This window comes from Odocoileus virginianus, chromosome 12, assembly GCF_023699985.2.
Source record: "Odocoileus virginianus isolate 20LAN1187 ecotype Illinois chromosome 12, Ovbor_1.2, whole genome shotgun sequence".
Lineage (NCBI taxonomy): Eukaryota > Metazoa > Chordata > Mammalia > Artiodactyla > Cervidae > Odocoileus > Odocoileus virginianus.
In genome coordinates, this window is record NC_069685.1 from 36,939,801 (window position 1) to 36,962,367 (window position 22,567).

At 40.0% G+C, this 22,567-nt stretch overlaps 1 protein-coding gene across 10 annotated transcripts in view; it reads right to left on the reverse strand.

Moving 5' to 3' along the window:
- RAPGEF2 (Rap guanine nucleotide exchange factor 2) overlaps positions 1–22,567 on the reverse strand; it is a 260,250-nt gene that overhangs the window by 84,956 nt on the left and 152,727 nt on the right. The window contains exon 1 of one of the 10 annotated variants that reach the window (XM_070474918.1): positions 10,437–10,596. The exons of 7 other annotated variants lie outside the window; for them this stretch is intronic. In XM_070474918.1, the coding sequence (XP_070331019.1) occupies positions 10,437–10,490 (54 nt within the window). In that variant the 5' untranslated portion in view covers positions 10,491–10,596. Of the gene's footprint in view, positions 1–9,530; positions 9,912–10,436; positions 10,597–22,567 lie in introns of those variants that run through there. 2 more of the 10 variants (XM_070474917.1, XM_020916664.2) reach the window with 2 other exon arrangements.

Consider the following 22,567-nt stretch of genomic DNA (forward strand, 5'->3'; position numbering starts at 1 on the left):
ATACACCTTTTCTATAGTCATATTGCACTCTTATTATCAAAGGCATGATGGTGTACACTGGAACTTAAAATTAGTGAAATGTTGACCTATTGGAGATAACACATAATAAGGGGCTCCCATCTTAATCTGTATTTTTCAGATCTCTAAAATAGAGCTTTCCCAGCTGAGCCACAAGGGAAGCCCAAGAATACTGGAGTGGGCAGCCTATCCTTTCTCCCGACCCAGGAATTGAACCAGGGTCTCCTGCATTGCAGGCACATTCTTTACCAACTGAGCTATGAGGAAAGCCCCTGTAATGTTGGAGACCTGGGTTTGATCCCTGGGTTGGGAGGATCGCCTAGAGAAGGGAAAGGCTACCCACTCTGGTATTCTGGCCTGGAGAATTCCATGGACTGTAAAGTCCACAGGATCACAAAGAGTCACACATGACTGAGCAACCTTCACTTCAAAATAGAGCTATAGGAAAATAAAATGGTTATACAGAAGATCATAGCACGCCAGGCTTCCCTGTCCTCTTCTGTCTCCTCGAGTTTGCTCAAATTCATGTCATTGAGTCAGTGATGCTATCTAACCATCTCATCCTCTGCCATCCCCTGAAAATTAGCCTCTGCCAATAAACTTACAGAATTCTAAGCTTTTTCTACATATGTAAACTAGAAATAAATTTTGGATCAATCATATTTACACAAACACACACACATGCATGAAATAACATGTATACATATGGGTATGCTTTATTTTACAATCAAACCAAGTCAATATTATAAACCTGTAATGTACTTCTCCATAGTTCACTAAGAATATGTACCTTAGTAGTTCAAAAGTGTTTTTCAGATTGGCACTTTATTGATCAAATATTGTAAAGTGAGTCCATGTCCACGATGATTCTGAGAACAGCCTTTATAATGAATATGTAGTATAGGTGATGAAGAGGACAGGGTACACTGATACAAAGTGAAGAGATGTGTAGCATGTGGGGATATTTGCACAATGACCTAAAGTACAGAAGAAACACTGGAGGTTGGTGGACAAACTGCAAATATGACATATCACAAACTAGAAATAAATAAGAGCCATTGTTATATATGGCTTCCCTGATGGCTCGGTAGTTAAGGATCTGCCTGCAATATAGCAGACACAGGAAACACTAGTTCGATCCCTAAATCGGGAAGATCCCTTAGAGGAGGAAATGGTAACCCACTCCAGAATTCTTGCTTGAAAAATCCCATGGACAGAGGAGGCTGGTGGGCTACAGTCCATGGGATCACACAGAGTCACACACAACTGCGTAACTGAGCACATACAAACGCACATCATTATATTTCATGTACACTCTATATATAGTATAGATAGATAGATACAGATATGAGAGAGAGAGAACACAGAATAATTAACATAAAAGATCCACACTACGGACTTTCCTGGTGGTCCAGTGGTTAAGAATCTGCCTTCCAGGATAAGAAGAAAGGTAGTAAGGGAGTGTGAGATGGACATGTACACACTGCTATATTTAAAATGGATTACCATCAAAGACCTCCTGTGGAGCACAGAGAACTCTGCTTAATGTTATGTGACAGCCTGGATAGGAGGGGAGTCTGGGAGAGAACGGACACATGTATACGTATGGCTGAGTCCCTTCAATGTTTACCTCAAACTGCCACAACACTGCTTATCAGTTATAACCCAACACAAAATAAAAAGTTAAAAAAAAAAAAAAAGAGTCTGCCTTCCAATGCAGGGGACATGGCCTTGATCCCTGGTCAGGGAACTAAGACCCCCACGTTCCACAACTAGAAAGAGGACTGCGCGCCGCAACGAAAACCCGATACAGCCAAAAGTAAATAAAGATTTTTTTTTAAAAGACCCATTCCAGAGGTTTGGTCAACAAGCAGAAATGGCAGAGGCTGACAACTGGCCTGGTCTGTGTGGCCAGGGTGTTTCCAGACCAGGGCCAGGGACCACGGGTCTGAGAGGCCAGTGTGTGCTACGGTCTGCAGCAGGACAGGATACTTTATGGGGGAAGCGCTCTTATATCATTTCTCTATGTGCTTTAGCCTGCAAATGTGCGTTTATGGTCTCTTGTGTGTTTCTGAACAAGCTTCCTATCTATGTTCCCCAAAATAGACTCTTTTATTTAACTTGCTCTGTGTAACACCTAAGATAGTACTAATAGTCCTGGCATTTTAATACTGTACATGGAAACAATCATAAGCATGTGTCAGGTCTCCAAAAATAAAGGCCATTTCTTAATGGTGAAGAAAAATAAGGAGGTCAGAGAAAGCAAAGATCTTAGGGCAAAGAAATTAACAGAGACCTGGAGGACACTGACTGCCTTTCATTTAAACCACACACACACACACACATACACACTTGCACCCACTTTCTCTCACAGGTATTTCTCCCATCCAGACACTCCTTTTCCTTTGTTTTTAAAGTCTTATTTTTTTAAAGCTCATAACTAAATCATAATCCAAACAAAATACATGGATAATGATAAAGTGGTCATTTGCTTTTAGTAGGAAAAGTTTTGAAAAGACTGCTACATACATAAGTCACTTTTTTCACTAGGTACATAAAGTAAGGGCTCCCCTAGTGGCTCAGAGGTAAAGATCCCACCTGCAGAGGACACGGGTTCAATCCCTGGGTTGGGAAGGTCCCCTGGAGAAGGAAATGATAACCCACTCCAGCATTCTTGCCAGGGAAAATCCCATGGACAGAGGAGCCTGGTGGGCTACAGTCTGTGAGGTCACAAAAGAGTCGGAAACAACTTAGTGACTAAACAACAACATAAAGTAAGCACTAAAAGGTACTTCGTCAAGGATTTAAATTAAATAAAAATAATTTTTAAATGACTATTAAGCACAGGAAAAAGAAAACTTGAGTCCTCACTCTTAGAAGGATTCTTAAACAGATTACCTGAATGAAATATTTAAGAGTATGGTCAGGCGTAAAATCAAGGACTGAAGAAATTTCAGGTCATAGTTCAGGGATATCTGCTGCTGCAGCTAAGTCGCTTCAGTCATGTCCAACTCTGTGCGACCCCATGGACAGCAGCCCACCAGGCTCCCCCATCCCTGGGATTCTCTAGGCAAGAATACTGGAGTGGGTTGTCATTTCCTTCTCCAATTATATCTATATGACCCAAGTTTACAAAGTATTTACTTTGGCTTAAAAAGCAATATTTCAAACATATAAAATATGATATTTTAAGTGAGAAATTAAAACTGTAATTTTTATTTTACAATGATTAAAGAAGTAATTGATATTCTAAAAAGATGCATTCTGAGAACTCTCTTTTCTACTAATCTTAATTGGTTTTATGTTTATGTAATCTGTATTTAAATTTAAACAATATTTAAAAGCAAGGGTGGAAAGTATGCTTCTTCTTTTGACCAAATGTAAGGATTTTTCTTTAATATGTCCTACAATGGGACAGAGCTTTCTTCAATCTTACACATATAAGCAGTGTATACAATGCACTGGCAAGTTCCTACAATATATTTCTTTACTTCTAACAGGGTAAAAAGATCTATTATTTGTTGCCAGGGTTTCTTGGCCCAAATCCAAGACAAGATGACCTTGTCCTTGAATAAAACAATAGGATATTGCTTCCTCTCAGGCCTCTGTGAGCTAGCACAGTGGAAAACCTCCCCCAAGAGATAGGTTTATTTCATCTCAGGAAATATATCTGTCATAATAGACAAAATAAAGATCAGATAAAGAAGAGGTGGAATCTTAACCCAAAAGAGGCATAGTCTAACAGCTAAGATTAATCTCAGTGCTATCTTCCACACTGCTAAGGAAAATGTATCAGTAAAATTATATTAAGAAGACACTCTACCCAGTGTTTATAGACAAGGTCAGACCGTCATGGTAAGATAAAAGCAATTTTTTAAAAATTAAGTTTTCTTTGATCTTTTCTAGTTAAAGACAGAGAGCTGGGAGGCGGAGAAGAGATGGTTGGTTTACTCCTTTGCTGGACCTTCATATTATGGACATTAATTTGTCAGGTTAACACCTTCCTCTGCCACCTGTATTGCCCTATTCTCCCGATATAATCCATTCTAACAGTGATGATCTCATTGTTTTTCTCATAACCTCCTAATTCCTCATATCCTTGGAAGCCTCAATCGTGATTCTTCCTAGAAAAGCCTCTCTATTCTGTACTCTCAACAGTTGATAAACTGTTTTTCATTCCAACTGTATCCGTCACACCTGGTACCAGGAAGGTGGATAATTCACTCAAGATACAATGTCTCATCTAACTGTAAAGACCAAGCCAATTACAAAAATTAATAAAATTAAGAATTACATATTAATTGCCACTGAATTATCATTCAGAGGAAGCAGAGATGAATAGAAGCAAGGAACAAATGAAAGTCAAGCACATGGCACTGCGGGCTGAGAAGCGAGAAAAGAAAATGAGCCTTTAGTGTCTGTAATCAGAGCATTTTGTCCTAAATGAAAAAAGCACAGGTGGGGGGGGGGGGGGTGTGCTCCTTAGTTAGAGAAGGTAGATTACAGAGGGCCTTGGTGACCAGTAGGAACTTAGGCTCATAAAATGATGACTTGTGGCTACAGACAAGTCATGGCCAGTGTGGGTGTGGACTTCAGAGAGGTGGTCGTGAGCAGGAACGGGACCACGGAAAAGCCAGGTCAGGGCTGCCCGTGGAGCACAGGTGGCCACGGGCAGGCCGTCAGAACTTACAAAGGAAGCAGAAGTTGAAGGATCAAGTTTATGCTGAAAGAGTTAAACAGCAATTAAAACTGTTTGGTCCCAACAGGACCAAACAGAGAAGAGCAGGAGGAAAAGGAATCGGGCCAAATGATAACTGTTCCTAATCATCCCAACTCAAGTCTCAAGACAACATCCGAAGAGACCAAAGCACTATTTTTTTTTAACATTTTAATTTTTATTATGGTGAAATATAGAAAGCATAAAATTAACCATTTTAACCACCTGTAAATGTACAGTTCTGAGGCATTAAATACACTCACAATGCTGGACAACTGTCACCACCATACACCTCTAGGACTCTCTCATTTTCCCAAAGTGAAATTCCATACCCACTGAAGAAGCAGTCTCCACTTCCCCCTCCTCCAACCTGTAAAATCACCATTCTACTTTCTGTCTCTATGAATCTGACTGGTCTAGAGACCTCCTATAAGTGGAAGCATACAGTGTTTGTCCTTCTGTGACTGGTTGACAGAAATATTATCAGTTTTACAAAACTATGTTTTTAAAAGTTTGTAAGATAATTTTGATCGTAATATACGAACTTGGAATGTCACATATACCAGGAGAAACAAGAGTAGCAGGAGAAGAGCAAGCCTTTTTTCAAGCTGTGTGTTCCAGCAGCTCACATCAGCTCTGACAACTACACAACCCACACATCTGATCTAGATCACACCTGGCCATAGAAAGAGAAGCAAGACACGGTGCTGGGTAAAACAGGGCTAGGAAATCAGACATATCTGGGCTCCAATGATGCTCCACCACTTACTAGTCTTGAGGCAAACTATTTTTTTAAATCTTTCTAAGGCTCATTTTCAGCATATCTAAAAAGGTGAGACGCTTACTCCTTGGAAAGAAAGTTATGACCAACCTAGATAGCGTATTAAAAAGCAGAGACATTACTTTGCCAACAAAGGTCCATCTAGTCAAGGCTATGGTTTTTCCAGTAGTCATGTATGGATGTGACAGTTGGACTGTGAAGAAAGCTGAGCACCAAAGAATTGATGCTTTTGAACTGTGGTGTTGGAGAAGACTCTTGAGAGTCCCTTGGACTGCAAGGAGATCCAACCAATCCATCCTAAAGATCAGTCCTGGGTGTTCACTGGAAGGACTAATGTTGAAGCTGAAACTCCAGTACTTTGGCCACCTGATGGGAAGACCTGACTCATTTGAAAAGACCCTGATGCTGGGAGGGATTGGGGGCAGGAGGAGAAGGGGGCGACAGAGGATGAGATGGTTGGATGGCATCACCGACTCAATGGACATGGGTTTGTGTGGACTCCGGGAGTTGGTGATGGACAGGGAGGCCTGGTGTGCTACAGTTCATGGGATCACAAAGAGTTGGACACGACTGAGCGACTAAACTGACTGAACTGAAAAAGGTGATAATAAATCTTTCTTTAGAGGGTTTTTATAAAAATAAGTCAGGACACATGGTATTGTGCCTGTCATATAATAAGTGCTCAATAAATGATAGCTATCACTGTTTATTCCCTGCATTTAAGTAGGCACTTTCTTATATAAGCCACTTTTTTAAAAGTATCATTCAGTCACAACTGAAGTCTCACTTATTGTAAGTAGAGAGCACTATATATATCAATAATTCTACAAGAAAGTGCAACTGGAAAACAGATGATCAGTTCGATAGTATCAAGTTGACTTATTTTAACGGATTCATTTAAAAAATGTACAAAGTTTCTAAGTCACTCTATAGTGCACAGCTTTCAAAAGCACACTTAAGGAACCCTCCACCTGCTAGTTCATCCGAAGTGGGTGAAAAGGAGGGTGGAAGGCAGAAGGACTCGTAAAAACAGTAATAACCCCTCGCGTGTCACCCCCAGGTCTCCCCCAACTTACTAAGCCTGTGAAGCTTTTCTCATGTAACACCTATTATCAGTCTGTACCCCTAGTGTTCCATAGTAGTCTATTGGAAATGCAGTTTTATCATACATTTTAAAAAGCTAATAATCTCTTATTGTCAAAATTCCTTGGATCACAAGGCTCCCCTGGAGACTGAGCACGAGGTGGTGAGAAGAAAGCCCAGAACTAGGCGAGGCCTGGGTGACGCCCAGGTGCTCACCTCAGCACGCACGCCTGGCCAGGTGGAGAGGACCAGTGACGCGAGGCGACAGCACGGATACAACGCACTGGTGTAAAGGGTCACATGAGGCCCCCAAACTCATTTACATGAGAAATTCAACAGTGTTTGCTGCGTGCCTGTTAGTGCCAGCAGCCGAGACGACACAGCAGGACAGGGCAAGAAGAAAAAGCGCCTAAAGATCCTAAAGATTCTCACAAGGTTGAAAAACTGAGGTTACTCCTTGGGCTCAGCCACAGCTGTAGCAAAAAAGCCCCCAGTTTAATGGTGGTGCCTTTCAACATCTCACTCCCTTCTGAAGTCAAAGAAACAAAGCCACTTAAAAGCCACAAACTTTTTGAAGAGGCAAAAATGGAAGTTACTTGTGACATTACTAAGTTTTACTCATTTAAAATTAGCTCTGACATTATCCTTGTGAAACCTCATAAAACTTCCCAGGGCAAAGAGGGGCGTCCCACTCACGTTTGCTCAACAGCTATTTACTGAGTCACCTACTATGTGAGAGCCGGAAAGTTATTCCCCCGTTCAACTCCTGCACAAAATTAAAATCTTAAAAGATTCTTCTGTTTCAACTCCTGCAAACATTCAAATCTTAAAAGTCTGCTCATTAACCAGCAGAGTCTAGATAACCAGAGGCCGACAAGGACCAGGTAGCAAGATCCTGACAACCCGCCCTGGAGGCTGCTCTGGACGGAGAACTCCAGGACTTCAATCTGTCACAAAAGTGTCATGGGAGACACCCCTCACATGTTTTCTAGACAGCACTTAACTCACAGAAATCTTATGGCTAGGGTTACTTTTATAAAAGCATTACCCTGGAATTTAGTAAAACATAAAGCACTTGTTAGGAAATAAATATGCTTTTGGGACCAGGCCTCTATGCACTGTTTGAGTGGTTGAACAGGTAATACCATGTTCACAAATGTAGTCATAACTTTTTCCTTCCCCACCAGTAAATAGTTTAGCAATTTTCTCTGCTCACTAAAATCATATTATTATTGGGACTTCCCTGATGGTTCAGTGGTAAAGAATCTGCCTTCCATTGCAGGGAAGGCGAGTTCGATCCCTGGTCAGGGAACTAAGATGCCATATGCTGCACAGCAAATAAGCCCACAGGCCAACTATAAAGCCCGGGCGCCTCCGCTACAGAAGACCACACACCTCCGTGAAGACCCAGCACAGACAAAATAAAATAAAGTAAAATAAAAAATAATTATATTATTACAAATTTCAGTAACCCCGTCTCTCCATTCTGAGAAAGAACCAATGAAAAAGGTAAACAAGGAGCCTGTGATTTGAACTTTGCTTCAAAGGTTCCTCAACTGCTGTTTAAGGAACGTGCTTTCTGGTCCCTGGAAAACTCCCGAGTGCAGAGGAGCTTCACGTCAGAGGCCCTGTTAATAAAATCTAACCAGAGTGGAACTTCTCTATAACAACATTTCTTATTAGTGAAATTAAGTATAAGGCTGGTCTTTTTTTGGATCTGATCCGAAGAGATTTAATTAGCGAGGTACCACAAGGATCTCATTACGAAGGGGCTGGGCTCTGAGCCCTGCATCATAACACTCCTCCAACACGGCCGCAGCCCGGGAACATCCGTGGCTCCCACCCTGGGACTGCACTCGCTGCATCCCAGAAAGCCTCTCAGATTTAGTTAATAATGTTGTTCATGATGGTGAACAAAACCAAATTAGACCCACAAATCCAGGCATCTAAATATTCTAATTCATGGTCTTCTGTCTATACATTTTCAAAGCCTCAGCAATTTATCTCCATTTTCGAAGTTTAACATCTCAACCATTTTAGTATACATAAAAGATAATTCCTATACCCTAGTAGAATACTCGCCAGATGCCAGGATATAAGAATAGATGTTTTAAAAATATTTAGACTAACGACTATATAAGCTGCCTAAATATATGCATTTTCATCCGGGACAGTTAAATACACATATATTTACACACATATGAATCAGTGTGATGGCAGCAAACTTCCAACATGGTGATATGAAGGCAGCAAAGTGAGAACTTGCATTCCTGGAGCAGGAGGCTGGGACCTGGGATTAACCAGAGAAAAGTGTTTCTCACAAACAGCAGTAGCTGCCTGTGGGATTTCAGCATGACAAATGCAGGGCTGACTCATGGGATCAATTATAAAGAAGCAACACTCGTGGCATTAAAAAAAAAACCCCTGTGTTCTCATCACCTGTTAATACACATTAAGAAGTCAGATGAGTCTCACTGATCGTTTTATTACCAAATCAATAGCCAAAGCGCTCCTCCCTCCCCCAAGCCTACATGTGAATTCCGTACTACAGACGCCTGTTCCCAATAACCTTTTTGTGATCTCTCATGAAATTCAACTATACAAATATTTTTAAGAAACTATTCAAGTATTAGGTTAAAGCTGAATTGTCAAGCTTTAATTTCTGATTATAAAAAAGCAGCCGTCCAATATTTACCAATGTTTGTGATCTTGCTTTAAGTGGACTACTGGTCTTGCCTTTAAAAAAAATTTTTTTTAATCACAATAAAATTGGAAGAACAAGCCAGCTGTAACTTACCCTCCCTCCTCCAAGCAGAATGTCATGCCCTCTAAAAACCCTGCCTCCCCTGAAGAGAAGCAGCGAGCATCCCCATTTTAAAGCCGTTCTCTATGACGTGCGATGGAAGCACAAGCAGCATTTGAGGTACTTACTGAATGTTTCTCCTGCTGGCCCATAACTCCATGGTTAGCTGGGATTGCTAGTGGTTTCATAATGAAGAAACATATGCTGGGCTGAATTTACACATCATGTAACAGTCTCTCATGGACGGCAAGTCACCTTTGACAGCAATGAATTAAAAGAAAAAAGAAACAGAAAGCAAGAAAAAAAAAAAGGAGGAGGAGGAGAGTCAGCTGCAGCCTCAAGTCTCACTACCGGTGAGCTGAAAACCCTCACACTTGCGGACCAGAAAAGGGATCTGCCCGACCCTGCCGGTCTCCATTTTTACAACACAGAAACTCTAACCATCTCAAGCTATGGCGAGACCCGGGAAACCTTATCCAGCTTTCAGTCTTCCCCGAGAGCAAGATCATTTCTGAGACTGAAGAACAAGAGGCAAAAGAAAAGGAGGAAAGGAAAAAAAAAAAAGCTAAAATGGCTGACTGCACACGGACTCTCCTCCAAAAGGCTTCCTACAGAATGATATTAGGGTGGTGGAGGAACCAGTCTCCAGCATTCAGCCAAGCATTGTTAATACTCTTGTCTCATTTGCAATCACACGTACGGACCCCTCCGACCATGGAAAAAAGAAGAGGAAGAAAGAAAGAACCAGGGCAGAGCGTGTGAATCGGGACCTCCTCCCTGGCTGCCAGTGATGCTGACAGAGCAGTGGCCAGTGATCTCTGTCCCACTCCACTAACCAAGTTTGCACAATTAATCTCAGCGGCATGACACTGATGGACATTTGATCTAATGATGTCTGTCCCTCACACTCAACACAACCACGACTGCCAGCAAGAGAGTCACTAACAGAAACACGGCACATGCAACACACACACAGTCTCGAGAAGCAGGAGTCTGAATGCAATACACCAATATAATTACATTATTGTGCTTACTTTGGAGGACCATGGCTGCAGGCAGTTGGCATAGCAACGCACAAGGAAAGCCATTTCCTGGGTAGAGAGAAAGCTTCCTTTTCTAAATAAAAAATTCCTCTTAGGAAACAGGCGGCATTGCTGCTTCCTGCAGAAAGCAAGACACTGGAGTCTGTCTCTTAACCTGCAAGGCTCACAGTCAATGCAGTTCTAGTGATGTAAGTGGATTTCTCTCTCGCCCTCCCTCCCCTATATACACTGAAATATTCAGCTCAAACGGTACACACGTTCCTTAAGGCTCGCCCCCTCCTCTCCTTAACCATTTCACTCATTAAGGTAGCGATGGACAATTCAGATAAAGTAACGTGCTCTTGCCTGTGTTGTATCAGCAGCTGTAGGTTAAGCAAGTCTCAGAGGGGTGGAATCCATTGATTGCTGACTCCAAATAATATCACTGAAGACAGGGTGGGAAGGCAGAACAAGGACTTACTTGAACAGCTTTGAACTAAAATATGATTTTTTTCACCAAGGTGAAGAAACAAGAGTGGACGTGACCACTTTCCCCACCCTCAAATATCGCTGTGCTATAGGAAACCACCAAAAATTCACAAAATGCAAGCTCTGTATAAATTTAGAAGATGTGATTTTTCACAAACACCCATACACATGCGCGCGCGCGCACACACACACACATAGCACCTTGCAAATAATATCAAAATAAACCTGCTCAGGATTAAATAACAAAACTTAGAGGCAGAAACTTGAGATTTAATAAGGTTGTATTATTCTGCCACAGACTCTGAACTCTACCCAGGTAAGTAGGTTATGTGCAAAGAGAGCATTAGAGTGGACATTTTAATCTGGAAGCCCTGGTCCGTTTCTCACAGTCATCTCTATCCACAAATGGAGTACATAATAGAAAATAAATACGGAACATCTAGCCACTGAAACAGTTGACTTTGGAGCTGCTCGTGCCTGCTGACTCCTATTTCCCTCTCTCCCTACCAAGCCACACCCACAGCGCTTATCTTCTTTCCTCCCCTCACACGTGAAGGCAGCCAGGCCCCCCACATCTCTATTTTGGATCCCTCTCCCCTAGACACGCCCTGTTCACAGACTTCTGATATTACCCATTACCCCTTTTCTCCCACATATACTCAACCTCTCTCTCACCACTAGAGGTTCTCCACACTGACTTTTGAACCAGTCAGGTCTCTCCCATCTCAAAAGCAAAACCAAGCCTAGAAACCCTGCCAACATCCTGCATTCTCCTGAGGTTACCAGGCTACTGCTGTCTGATGGCTTCCCCACTTCACCACCTGACCTCTCGAGAATCACCTGCTTTGGTTCCATCATCCCTCATCCCACTGCCCTCTCGACGAAGGACCACCATGGTCCTGAGATACGACTGAGACATCAGCAAGTCACCCTTAACACCCTCTCCACATCCAATCATCACGACATCCCAGTAATGATGTTCTCTCTAAAACAGATTTCTCTTCCTCTCCGTCACTATCATCACACTCCAGTCATGATTTTTTTTGCCTGGAAAACTGCAGAAGTCTTAGGAAACTCTCTGGGTGCAGATCTAACTTCATCTGCTCCACCCGTTTAATAAATGGCACCTGAGATATTTTTAAAATATCTGGTCATTTCACCTGAATCCACTGAGCCCCCTTTTCCACATCAAGAAAAGCCATTGCTTCCCACTGCTTCCTTGAAGAGGAAGGGGACCTTTTTGCCCCCGATTTCCTCTGCTTTCAACTCACCTTAACCCTCTCTCCCCAGACCGACTCCTACTGCACCCCTCACAACACCCTGGTGAAACACCCTCAAGTTTACCATCATATTGTGGACCACGTCCCTGCCATGCTGTGGCTCCACACTTAACTATTTGAGCAGTCACTATGTGCTTACCCTGCTACACGCCCCTGTCTATGAGGACTGGCATCATGCTCGCCTGGGGGCCCCTGGTATTGCAGTGTATAGCACACTACATGGTTTCTGAATGAATGAAATCCTCAGCGACTAGGAATGGACACTGACAAGAGCATATTTGATCCTGTAAACCAGTCTCTATCAAAATGCCAAATATCTTTCTATAACAGGCAAATAAACTACTTAAAAGTAGTCAGTGCTGATATCTGACAAAGGAGAAAAGGCAATGCAATAGACCAAAGATAGTCTCTTCAACAAATGGTGCTGGAACAAATGGACATCCACACGTAAAATAATAATAATAATAATAATAATAATAATAATAATAATCTAGAAACAGGCCTTACACTATCTACAAAAATTAACTCAAAATGGAACACAGACCTAAATGTAAAACGCAAAACTATAAAACTCCTACAAGACAGGAATAAATGACCCTGAGTACACTACTGCCTTTTTAGACATAACACCAAAGACATGATCCATGAAAGAAATAACAGATAAGCTGGACTTCACTAAAATTAAAAACTCTGGCTCTTTAAAACACAATATTAAGAGAACTAGAAGGCAAGCCACAGGCTGGGAAAAAAATATTTGCAAAAGACATCTGATAAAGGACTTGTCCAAAATGTACAAAGGACTCTTAAAACTCAACAGTAACATAAAACTTGATTTAAAGATGGGCCAAAGACCTTAATAGAAACCTCATCAAGAAGATGTACATATGGCACTAGGGACATGAAAAGATGATCCACATCTTATATCATCAGGGAAATGCAAATCAAAACAACCATGAGATACTATGACACACCTATTAGGATGAGCAAAATCCAGAGCACTGATACCAGCACCTCTGCTGGTGAGGAGATGGGGCAGCAGGAACTCTCAATCACTGTCGATAGGAAGGCAAAATGGTACGCCACCTTGGAAGGCAGTGCGGTTTCTAACAAAACTAAACGTGCTTCTATCTGATGATCCAGCAACCCACTCCTTGATATATACCCAAAGCAGTGGAAAACATATGTCCACATGGAAACCTGCACACAGATATTTAAGCTATTTTATTCGTAAGTGCCAAAACTTGGAAACCACATCAAGATGTCCTTTAGTAGATGAATGTATAAACTGTAGTATGTCAAGATAATGAAATATTATTCAACAAGAAAAAATAACTAGCTATGAAGCCATGAAATGACATAAAGAAACATTAAGTGCATATTACTAAGTGAAAGTCGCCACCCAATCAAAAAATGGGCCAAAGAACTCAACAGACATTTCTCCAAGGAAGACATACAGATGGCTAACAAACACATGAAAAGATGCTCAACATCACTCATTATCAGAGAAATGCAAATCAAAACCACAATGAGGTACCATTATACGCCAGTCAGGATGGCTGCTATCCAAAAGTCTACAAGCAATAAATGCTGGAGAGGGTATGGAGAAAAGGGAACCCTCTTACACTGTTGGTGGGAATGCAAATTAGTACAGCCACTATGGAAAACAGTGTGGAGATTTCTTAAAAAGCTGGAAATAGAACTGCCATATGACCCAGCAATCCCACTTCTGGGCATACACACCAAGGAAACCAGATCTGAAAGAGACACGTGCACCCCAATGTTCATCGCAGCACTGTTTATAATAGCCAGGACATGGAAGCAACCCAGATGCCCATCAGCAGATGAATGGATGAGGAAGCTGTGGTACATATACACCATGGAATATTACTCAGCCATTAAAAAGAATTCATTTGGATCAGTTCTAATGAGATGGATGAAACTGGAGCCCATTATACAGAGCGAAGTAAGCCAGAAAGATAAAGACCATTACAGTATACTAACACATATATATGGACTTTAGAAAGATGGTAACGATAACCCTATATGCAAAACAGAAAAAGAGACTCAGATGTATAGAACAGACTTGTGGACTCTGGGAGAAGGCGAGGGTGGGATGTTTCAAGAGAACAGCATTGAAACATGTATATTATCTAGGGTGAAACAGATCACCAGCCCAGGTTGGGTGCATGAGACAAGTGCTCGGGCCTGGTGCACTGGGAAGACCCGGAGGGATCGGGTGGAGAGGGAGGTGGGAGGGGGGACTGGGATGGGGAATACATGTAAATCCATGGCTGATTCATTTCAATGTATGACAGAAACTACTGTAATGATGTAAAGTAATTAGCCTCCAACTAATAAAAATAAATGGGAAAAAAAAAAAAAGAAAGTCACCAATCTCAAAAGAGTATGTACTGTATGATTCCAACTATATGACATTCTGGAAAAGGCAAAACTACAGAGACAGTAAAAGATTAGGGGTTGCAGGTGGGAGTGATGAGGTGCAGGCAGAATGAAGAGGTGCTGCACAGAAGACTTTTAGGATAGAGAGGAGACTTTTAGGACAGAGAGAATACTCTGTATGATTATTAAACTGATGGATACATGTCTTATTATACATTTGTCCTAACCCATCTGCACAAAACATCAGGATTAAACCCTAAGGTAAGCTAAGAACTTTGCATGAATATGGTAGGCTCATCCTTGGCTTTAAAAAAGGATGTACCATTCCGGTGAGTAAGACTATGATCCATGGAGGCAGAGATATCTGTGAAATCTCTGTACCTTTTTCTCAATTTTTCTGTAAACCTAAAACTGCTCTAAAAAAATAAAACCTTGAAAGAAAAAAAGTAAAAAGCTAGAAGCAAACCAAGTGTCCACCTATGAATGAATGAATGCATATATAAAGTATGGCATAATTTACACATATGATGGGATATTCAGTCTTAAAAAGACCAAGATTCTTCACAAGCTACAGCAAGGATAAACCTTGAAGATACTATGCTAAGCAAATAATTTAGTCACATAAAGACAAACACTGTATGACTCCACTTATACGAAGCACCCAGAATAATCAACATCATAGACAGAAAGGAGAATGGCTGTTGTGAGGGGCTGGGAGAAGGGAGAAATGAGGAGTCATGTTTAATGGGTACAGCATTTCAGTTTGGCAAGAGGAAAACGTGCTAGAAATGGATGATTATGGTTGCACAACAAGGTGAATGTACTTAATGCTACTTAACTTGTACACTTAAAAATGGTTAAAATGATCCATTTAAATGTTATATGTATTTTACTACCACTATTACTACACACACACACAGAAAGTCAATGGCAACTCAAGAACTAAATGATCAAGTCACACGACGTTCACCATCGAGCCCATGTCCCACAGGTCCAGATGACAGAAGCCCCTCTCCAAGATTAAGTCAAATAACTGCCATGCTGATGGCAGCCAACCTTAGGAAGAAGGTTTCACATTGCTCATCTTGGCGGAAAACCTGTCACTTCTCTTAAGGAGGAAATTAAACTCATCAGGGACCCTGGCAGGTGAAGTCAGAATCACACATCCTCAGGCACTGGATGCTTTTTTGTGCTAAGACTGCTGTGATTTCTCTCCCAAGCTGGCTCCACGCCTACAACCTCCACATTTTAAAAAACACATGAGGGCAGCACTGAAATCCTACTATCCATACTGCCTTGTACACAGAAGTTTAATTACACCAGGTTATGATATGCCAAACATAAAATACGAAGATTTAAGAGAACCCAATAGTACAGATTTTACCCAAATAAGAAAAAAAATCACACTTAGGCTGAATTTAGTTATGCTTATCCTATTTCTTAACCATCAAGGTTTAGCAAATAGTACTCAATAGATTCAGCTACTGAAAAAGTATCACGTTAACAACTTTCTGCCTGTGTTGAGAACGTCTGTGTGCATGCATGCTTAGTCATGTCGGACTCTTTGTGACTCCATGAACTGTAGCCTGCCAAGCTCCTCTGTCCATAGAATTTTCCAGGCAAGAATAGTGGAGTGGGTTGCCATTTCCTTCTCCAGGGGCTCTTCCTGACCCAGGATTGAACCCATGTCTCCTGTGTCTCTTGTACTGGCAGGCAGATTCTTCACCACTGAGCCACATCAGTAACAATGACCCAAAAGACAGACATTACATACACATCAAGAAATCACTTACTGTAAATCTCCATGCTAAATTTAAAACCATCATATTCACTTATACATTTTTCTACCTAAAGTATTCCCTTTTAATTACTATGAAGTTGAGAAAAATGGTCTGCTCTTCTCAGTAATTATTAATCACATTTAGGATTAATATGCGTTTATTTATTTATAATACCTACAGTGCTTATCCATAGATCTCCAAGTGCTTTACAAACATTTAATTAAGCTTGGTCAAAACCCAAGGGAAGCAATAAAATAATGTATTCATCTTTCACAGAAAAATAAAGTGTATAAGATTACACATTTAGTAGTTTGGAAAAAAACAAAATAGAAACTACGTTTCTAATATCATTGTGTATAAGATTACACAGTTAGTAGTTTGGAAGAACATAAAATAGAAACTACTTTTCTAATATCCTTTATTTTACTTATCCACTATACTACATTCATTTTTTTCTCTCTTCTCCATTCCTCAGAGGAAAAACTATAGAGGTTGGAGAAAATCTGTTGGAAAGGAAGGAAGAATTTATTCTTCGATACTGGAAACATAAATCCTAATGCTTTATTGTTCATCAAAGAAATGACATTTTAAAATGCTATTTTCTATATGACCACATCAAATCCATAAGCACCAAGCCAATGCAAAACTGTGCTAGGTATGGTCAAAGCTTCACTTCTCTTTTCCTAAACCCAATATATCCCATTAGTATTATGATTTCTTTTTTGAAAAAAAAAAGAAAGAAAGGAATGTTGATAATCTGACAAATTCTTCACACCATTAACTCAATTCTACATTTCACATAATCTAGTTCACCTCTGGGTAAACTTCAGACAGGTCCCACACACACATCCTCCTCACAGAGGAAATCTGGGCTATAGTTTTTTTTATTTTTTCTACTTTGACCAATAAAAAGGAACCTCAGGTTCTTTGTTTAAAACAATTTATGAAATAAAATAAGAGATATCGACACTATGCCTGACATAGTAACTGTTGAGTAAATATCTGAGTTTAGTTTAATGCAGGCTTTAGAAATACTTGGAACCATTACTTGACTTAGCACTTATTATCAGAAATATCTAATTGTGAGTCCAAAAAAGATATAATCTCAAGCCAGATATACTTACAAGATATACTCAAAGAAATCTTTAGGCAATGTCTTTCTTGCACAAAAGGGGGTCTGACAACAAACTACATATGCTGAATCTGACTCACAATTGAAAAACTAATTAACCAACCTGTAATAACTAATTAACTGACCTGTACATGGATCATGATAGAAGAGAAAGATTAAAAGATGGCATGAAATGGAGAGTTCCCTGCCAGTCAAATGTTTAGGACTCAGTGCCTTCACTGCCACGGCAGGGGTTCAATCCCTGGTCAGGGAACCAAGATGCTGCAAGCTGCACAGCACGGCCTAAAAAAAAAATTGGCATGAAATGGATACATGCAGAAAAGCAAAAAAAAAAAAGAAGTCTGTAAGCGAGTTAGAAATTCCAACACACGGAATGGGGCTTTTCAAAATGCACTTATTTGAAAAATGAACAGACTTCAGCAGCTGATTTCATAAAGCTTACCTCATTCTCTAGAACTTGTTTTAGGAAAAGACCAGACTTCATCTCAAATCGCTCAAGTTCAAAGGCAGAATCCCTGTAACTGTAATCACTTCACTGCTTTTTCTAAGGACAAGGCCTCAAAGTGGGCTCCTGACTGCAGTATTTCATAGAGCAACACTACTCCAAATATAAATGGCAACTATTATCTTTATTAGTAATTTGACATGTAACCTATTCCATTATGATTAGTATGTTTGCATGAGCACAGTACATTGCTAATTATCTATTTTTATTCTACAAAAGGAGAAATATTGACCACAAACTGGAATGTAAATTAGTTGAAGGCAGGACCATACAGCATTTTATTTGTCTGATATGTTAATGATAAACTATGTTTTATTTCTACTACTTAACACATAGTAATTGTTTAAACGAAGAATGAATGCATGATTCCACTTAAACTTTTTCAAAAGTAATCTGTGAAATGTTATTGGATTGACCGAGAAGTTCATTCATGCTGTTCATGGGGTCACAAAGAGTTGGACACAACTTAGTGACTAAAAAACAACAAAAAGTTTGTTCAGTTTTAAGTAAAAAATAAAAGACACGTTTTTCATTTTTACCACAAACTGTATTGAACAATGTATTCCTCAAACGAATGAACTTTAGGGGCAACCCAGTATTAAACCAGTTATAAAATGAGGACATAGACACAGGACAGTTGTATAATTAAAAAATACGTCCAACTTGCTAAATGACAAAATTAGGTGTTTTAATTAACTTGACAGGTGAAAAGAGTAGATGAAAACCGCAAGTCTAAATTCAACAGCTTACAATGTATACCATCCAAATGTCATTCATACAAGTATTAAATAAGATAGGGAAGATCAGGCTAGAGGAACAATCCATGGCGGGGTAGGAGGTGGCAAGGGTTATCTGCAAAAGTGAGCTCCACAATGTCTGGAAACCCTAATATAATCTCAGGTCACATTATCAGACATACAAGGCGCAGGGTGGGGACACAGGAAGGTCTGCTGTAGCTAGCACAGGAGAAGATGAAGCTGCACAACTTCATGTAACTGACAGCAACCCATTCTAGACATCAGGACTTCGGAGAGATGAATAACTTATCACATTCAAACAGCAGAAAATCCAGATGCCAAGGTGCTGGAGAAGTTACAAGAAGTTAGGAATGAGAGGCTGGACAAAGCAGGGTGTCCTTAAATATATAAAACACAGTTACAGGAAAACAGAATAGGAATATTTATTTGTTCTGCTTTAAGAGATATCTAGAAGCTTCAAGAAGCCTACACTAAGATTATAGAGAGGCAGATTTCAGCTAAGCATGAGGAAAATTTCTGAATAATAAGGCTTTTCCTACAATAAACAATAACTGGTATGATTTACAAAACTCTTTCTTTGTACCAAGCAGTAGTGTGCAATTTTGACAGATGTTATGTATGGAATCTCACAATATCAATGCTAAGTGTAATTATTAATAAAAATATAATAAAAGCAGAGGATGAATATCAGTAATTACATAGGAAAAAAATAATTGTATTAAGTGGTTTGCTGGCAGATTCCTAAAATCCTTTTAAGTTCTTAAAGTTATCTTACCTAACATGGCTGTTCACAAACATTAGCTAGTAGCAAGATGGGGGTGATAAGATAGAGATGGGTAATAAGAAAGAGAAGACCATCTGAATGAAAATGAATCTATCATAGGATAAGATTTCCTGGTGGCAACTTTCCTTTATTCTGAGATCTTTGTCCTCCTACTTTGGCAGCTGTGAAGGAAATACTAAAATGTTCTTACCTTAAAAAAAAAAATTATAATGATAATTGGACAATAGTTTAAAAGTTTTCTTGTTAACATCCCTTAATTTGCAAATTAATGCTGTCAAACCTAGAAAAATGTAAGTAAAAGGTGTTTCTCTTAATGGTAGCAATAATTTGAATTATTAAAAGTTGTATATAACTAGACAATGTTTTAGAGACGGCACAATATTCCTAAATACTACCAAAACACTGACAATATTTTCTCATACACAAGTGATTTTGTGGCAGTGTTTTAATCTCTAAAAAGAATCACTATTTTTAAACAGTTTTAAAACTGTTTTGGTTCATTAGAAAGTCATAGTTTTTACAAAAGATTTTTAAGAAAGATTTGGCTTAAGGGGATCTAACTTTTAAAATACACTAATTAATCACTCAGTCATCCTTTGTTATGAAATGGTAGTTGCTAGTGAAAACACATTTCTGTATTATAATGAAGCTAGAAAGGCTAAATGGAGAAGGCAATGTCAACCCACTTCAGTACTCTCGCCTGGAGAATCCCATGGACGGAGGAGCCTGGTAGGCTGCAGTCCATGGGGTCGCTAAGAGTCAGACACGACTGAGAGACTTCACTTTCACTTTTCACTTCCATGCATTGGGGAAGGAAATGGCAACCCACTCCAGTGTTCTAAACTGGAGAATCCCAGGGACGGGGGAGCCTGGTGGGCTGCTGTCTGTGGGGTCGCACAGAGTCGGACACAACTGAAGTGACTAAGCAGCAGCAGCAGAAAGGCTAAATGGCAGGGGGGTGGGGGTGGGTGGGGAGGGGAGGCTGGAAATGTTATGCTTTACTAATGAGAGATGCATGGTTCAAAAAGGGAAAACACCTAATTGCAACAAAAAAAGACTGATGAATCAGCCAGCACCTTTAACAGTGGATATTCTTGTTGCTGCTGTTCAATCATGTCCGACTCTTTGCAACCCCATGGACTGCAGCATGCCAAGGTCCTCTGTCTTTCACTAACTCCTTGAGTTTGCTCAAAGTAATGTCCATGGAGTCGCTGATACCATTTAACCATCTCATCCTCCATTGCCCCCTTCTCCTTTTGCCTTCCATCTTTTCCAGCATCAAGATCTTTTCCAATGAGTTGGCTCTTCGCATCAGGTGGCCAAACTATTGGAGCTTTAGCCTCAGCAACAGTGGACATTCTATGTTCCAGTCTATTTCTTTTAAAGGTACTTAAACTGTAGGCATCTAAGGTGGTTGAATTATTTGAGATATATTTCTTTTAGATCAAATTTAAAATTTAAGGAACATAAAAGCAATATATGTTAAATTCATTTTAAAAAATAAGGAATTTCATGTACCGGGGACAGAAAAGACCTATGTCTTTGTTCGACTCTATCTGTGTGACCATGAACATAGAACACATTACCTGACACCTCTGGCCTTAGGATGGTTATCTCCTAACAGTCGAGACACCATCACCAAGCTTTCAAAACTGCAGAAAGATTGAGAAAATATGTGAAAAAACAGCCAGTCGATGGACTGCCCTGGTGGTAGAGATGATAGACTCCTATCATTGGCAGGCAATGCAGGGGGCATGGGTTCAATTCCTGGTCCAGGAAGATCCCACATGCCTTGGAGCAGCTAAGCCTGTGCACCACGACTGCTGAGCCTGTGCTGAGCATTCAAGTCACAACTACTGAAGCCCTCATGCCTCACAGCTGCACACCACAACAGCTGAGCTTTCGTGCTGCAACTTATGAAAGCCCGTGTACCTGGAGCCTGTGCTGCCCAACAGGAGAAGCCACTACGTGAGAAGCATGCTCACTGCAACTAGAGAGTAGCTCCACTCTACACAACTAGAGAAAGCCTGCACACAGCAATGAAGACCCAGTGCAACCAAAAATTAAATAAGTAATCAGGAAAAAGCCACCCAGCCGACTGGTGTATGTCATAAGTATTCAACAAGAGTCAACTTTATTCCTTCCAAGAAATTCAAAAAATTCACTGGCACTCAAGGTTTGGGCAACCCATTAATTAATGTTATACAGATGGCATATATTCTTGTATAGAACTGTCAATGCAGGTGGATCTATGATGGCTTTCCTAGTAATGTTAACTCATGCTAATTCTGGGAATTTGACCCAAAGACCTCAGTACAGAACCGCAATACTGCTGAGGACCTACTAAACAGCATCTATGTGGTGCAAAAGGTATACAATAGCATACAAGATAGTATCTGCTTTTGAAGCCTCTGCTGACTCTTCAGGAAATTTAATTTTTAACAAACATATTTTCATTTTTTAAAATCTGTTTTCAAATAAATAGCAATATGTATAAGTTTTCATAATGGTTCAATAATCTTCACTCTACAAGAAAATAACAGTATTTCTAGAAGGAAGCATTCATCAATGGACTTCATGACCAGGAATAGAACTGTGACTGCCTGTCTGATATAATTAAATATATTCCAGACAGGAAATGCTTCCAAGTTAATTTGCCTGGAAAATAATTAAATATAGAAGAGATAGTCTCAATATAGAAAATATTTTAGGTGCCACAGAAATTCTTTAAATGTCCCTTTGAAAAAGAAGCCAGCCTCCCAATAAGACCAGGGGAGCTTAAGATGACAATATTCAATTTTCCTTTCCATAAATAAATGAATAAACAAAGAAAGCCCAAACCACACATCTACTTTCTTCCTCTCCTTAAAAACTAAAAACACAGAGTACTTTACCTGTTCATATTTTAGTTGTACTTTGAAATTTTCAATTACTACCATGCAGATATTTTTAAAGAAAAATATTATAATATTTAATTGTACATATCAGGTAACTACAATTGTTAGAACTACTCA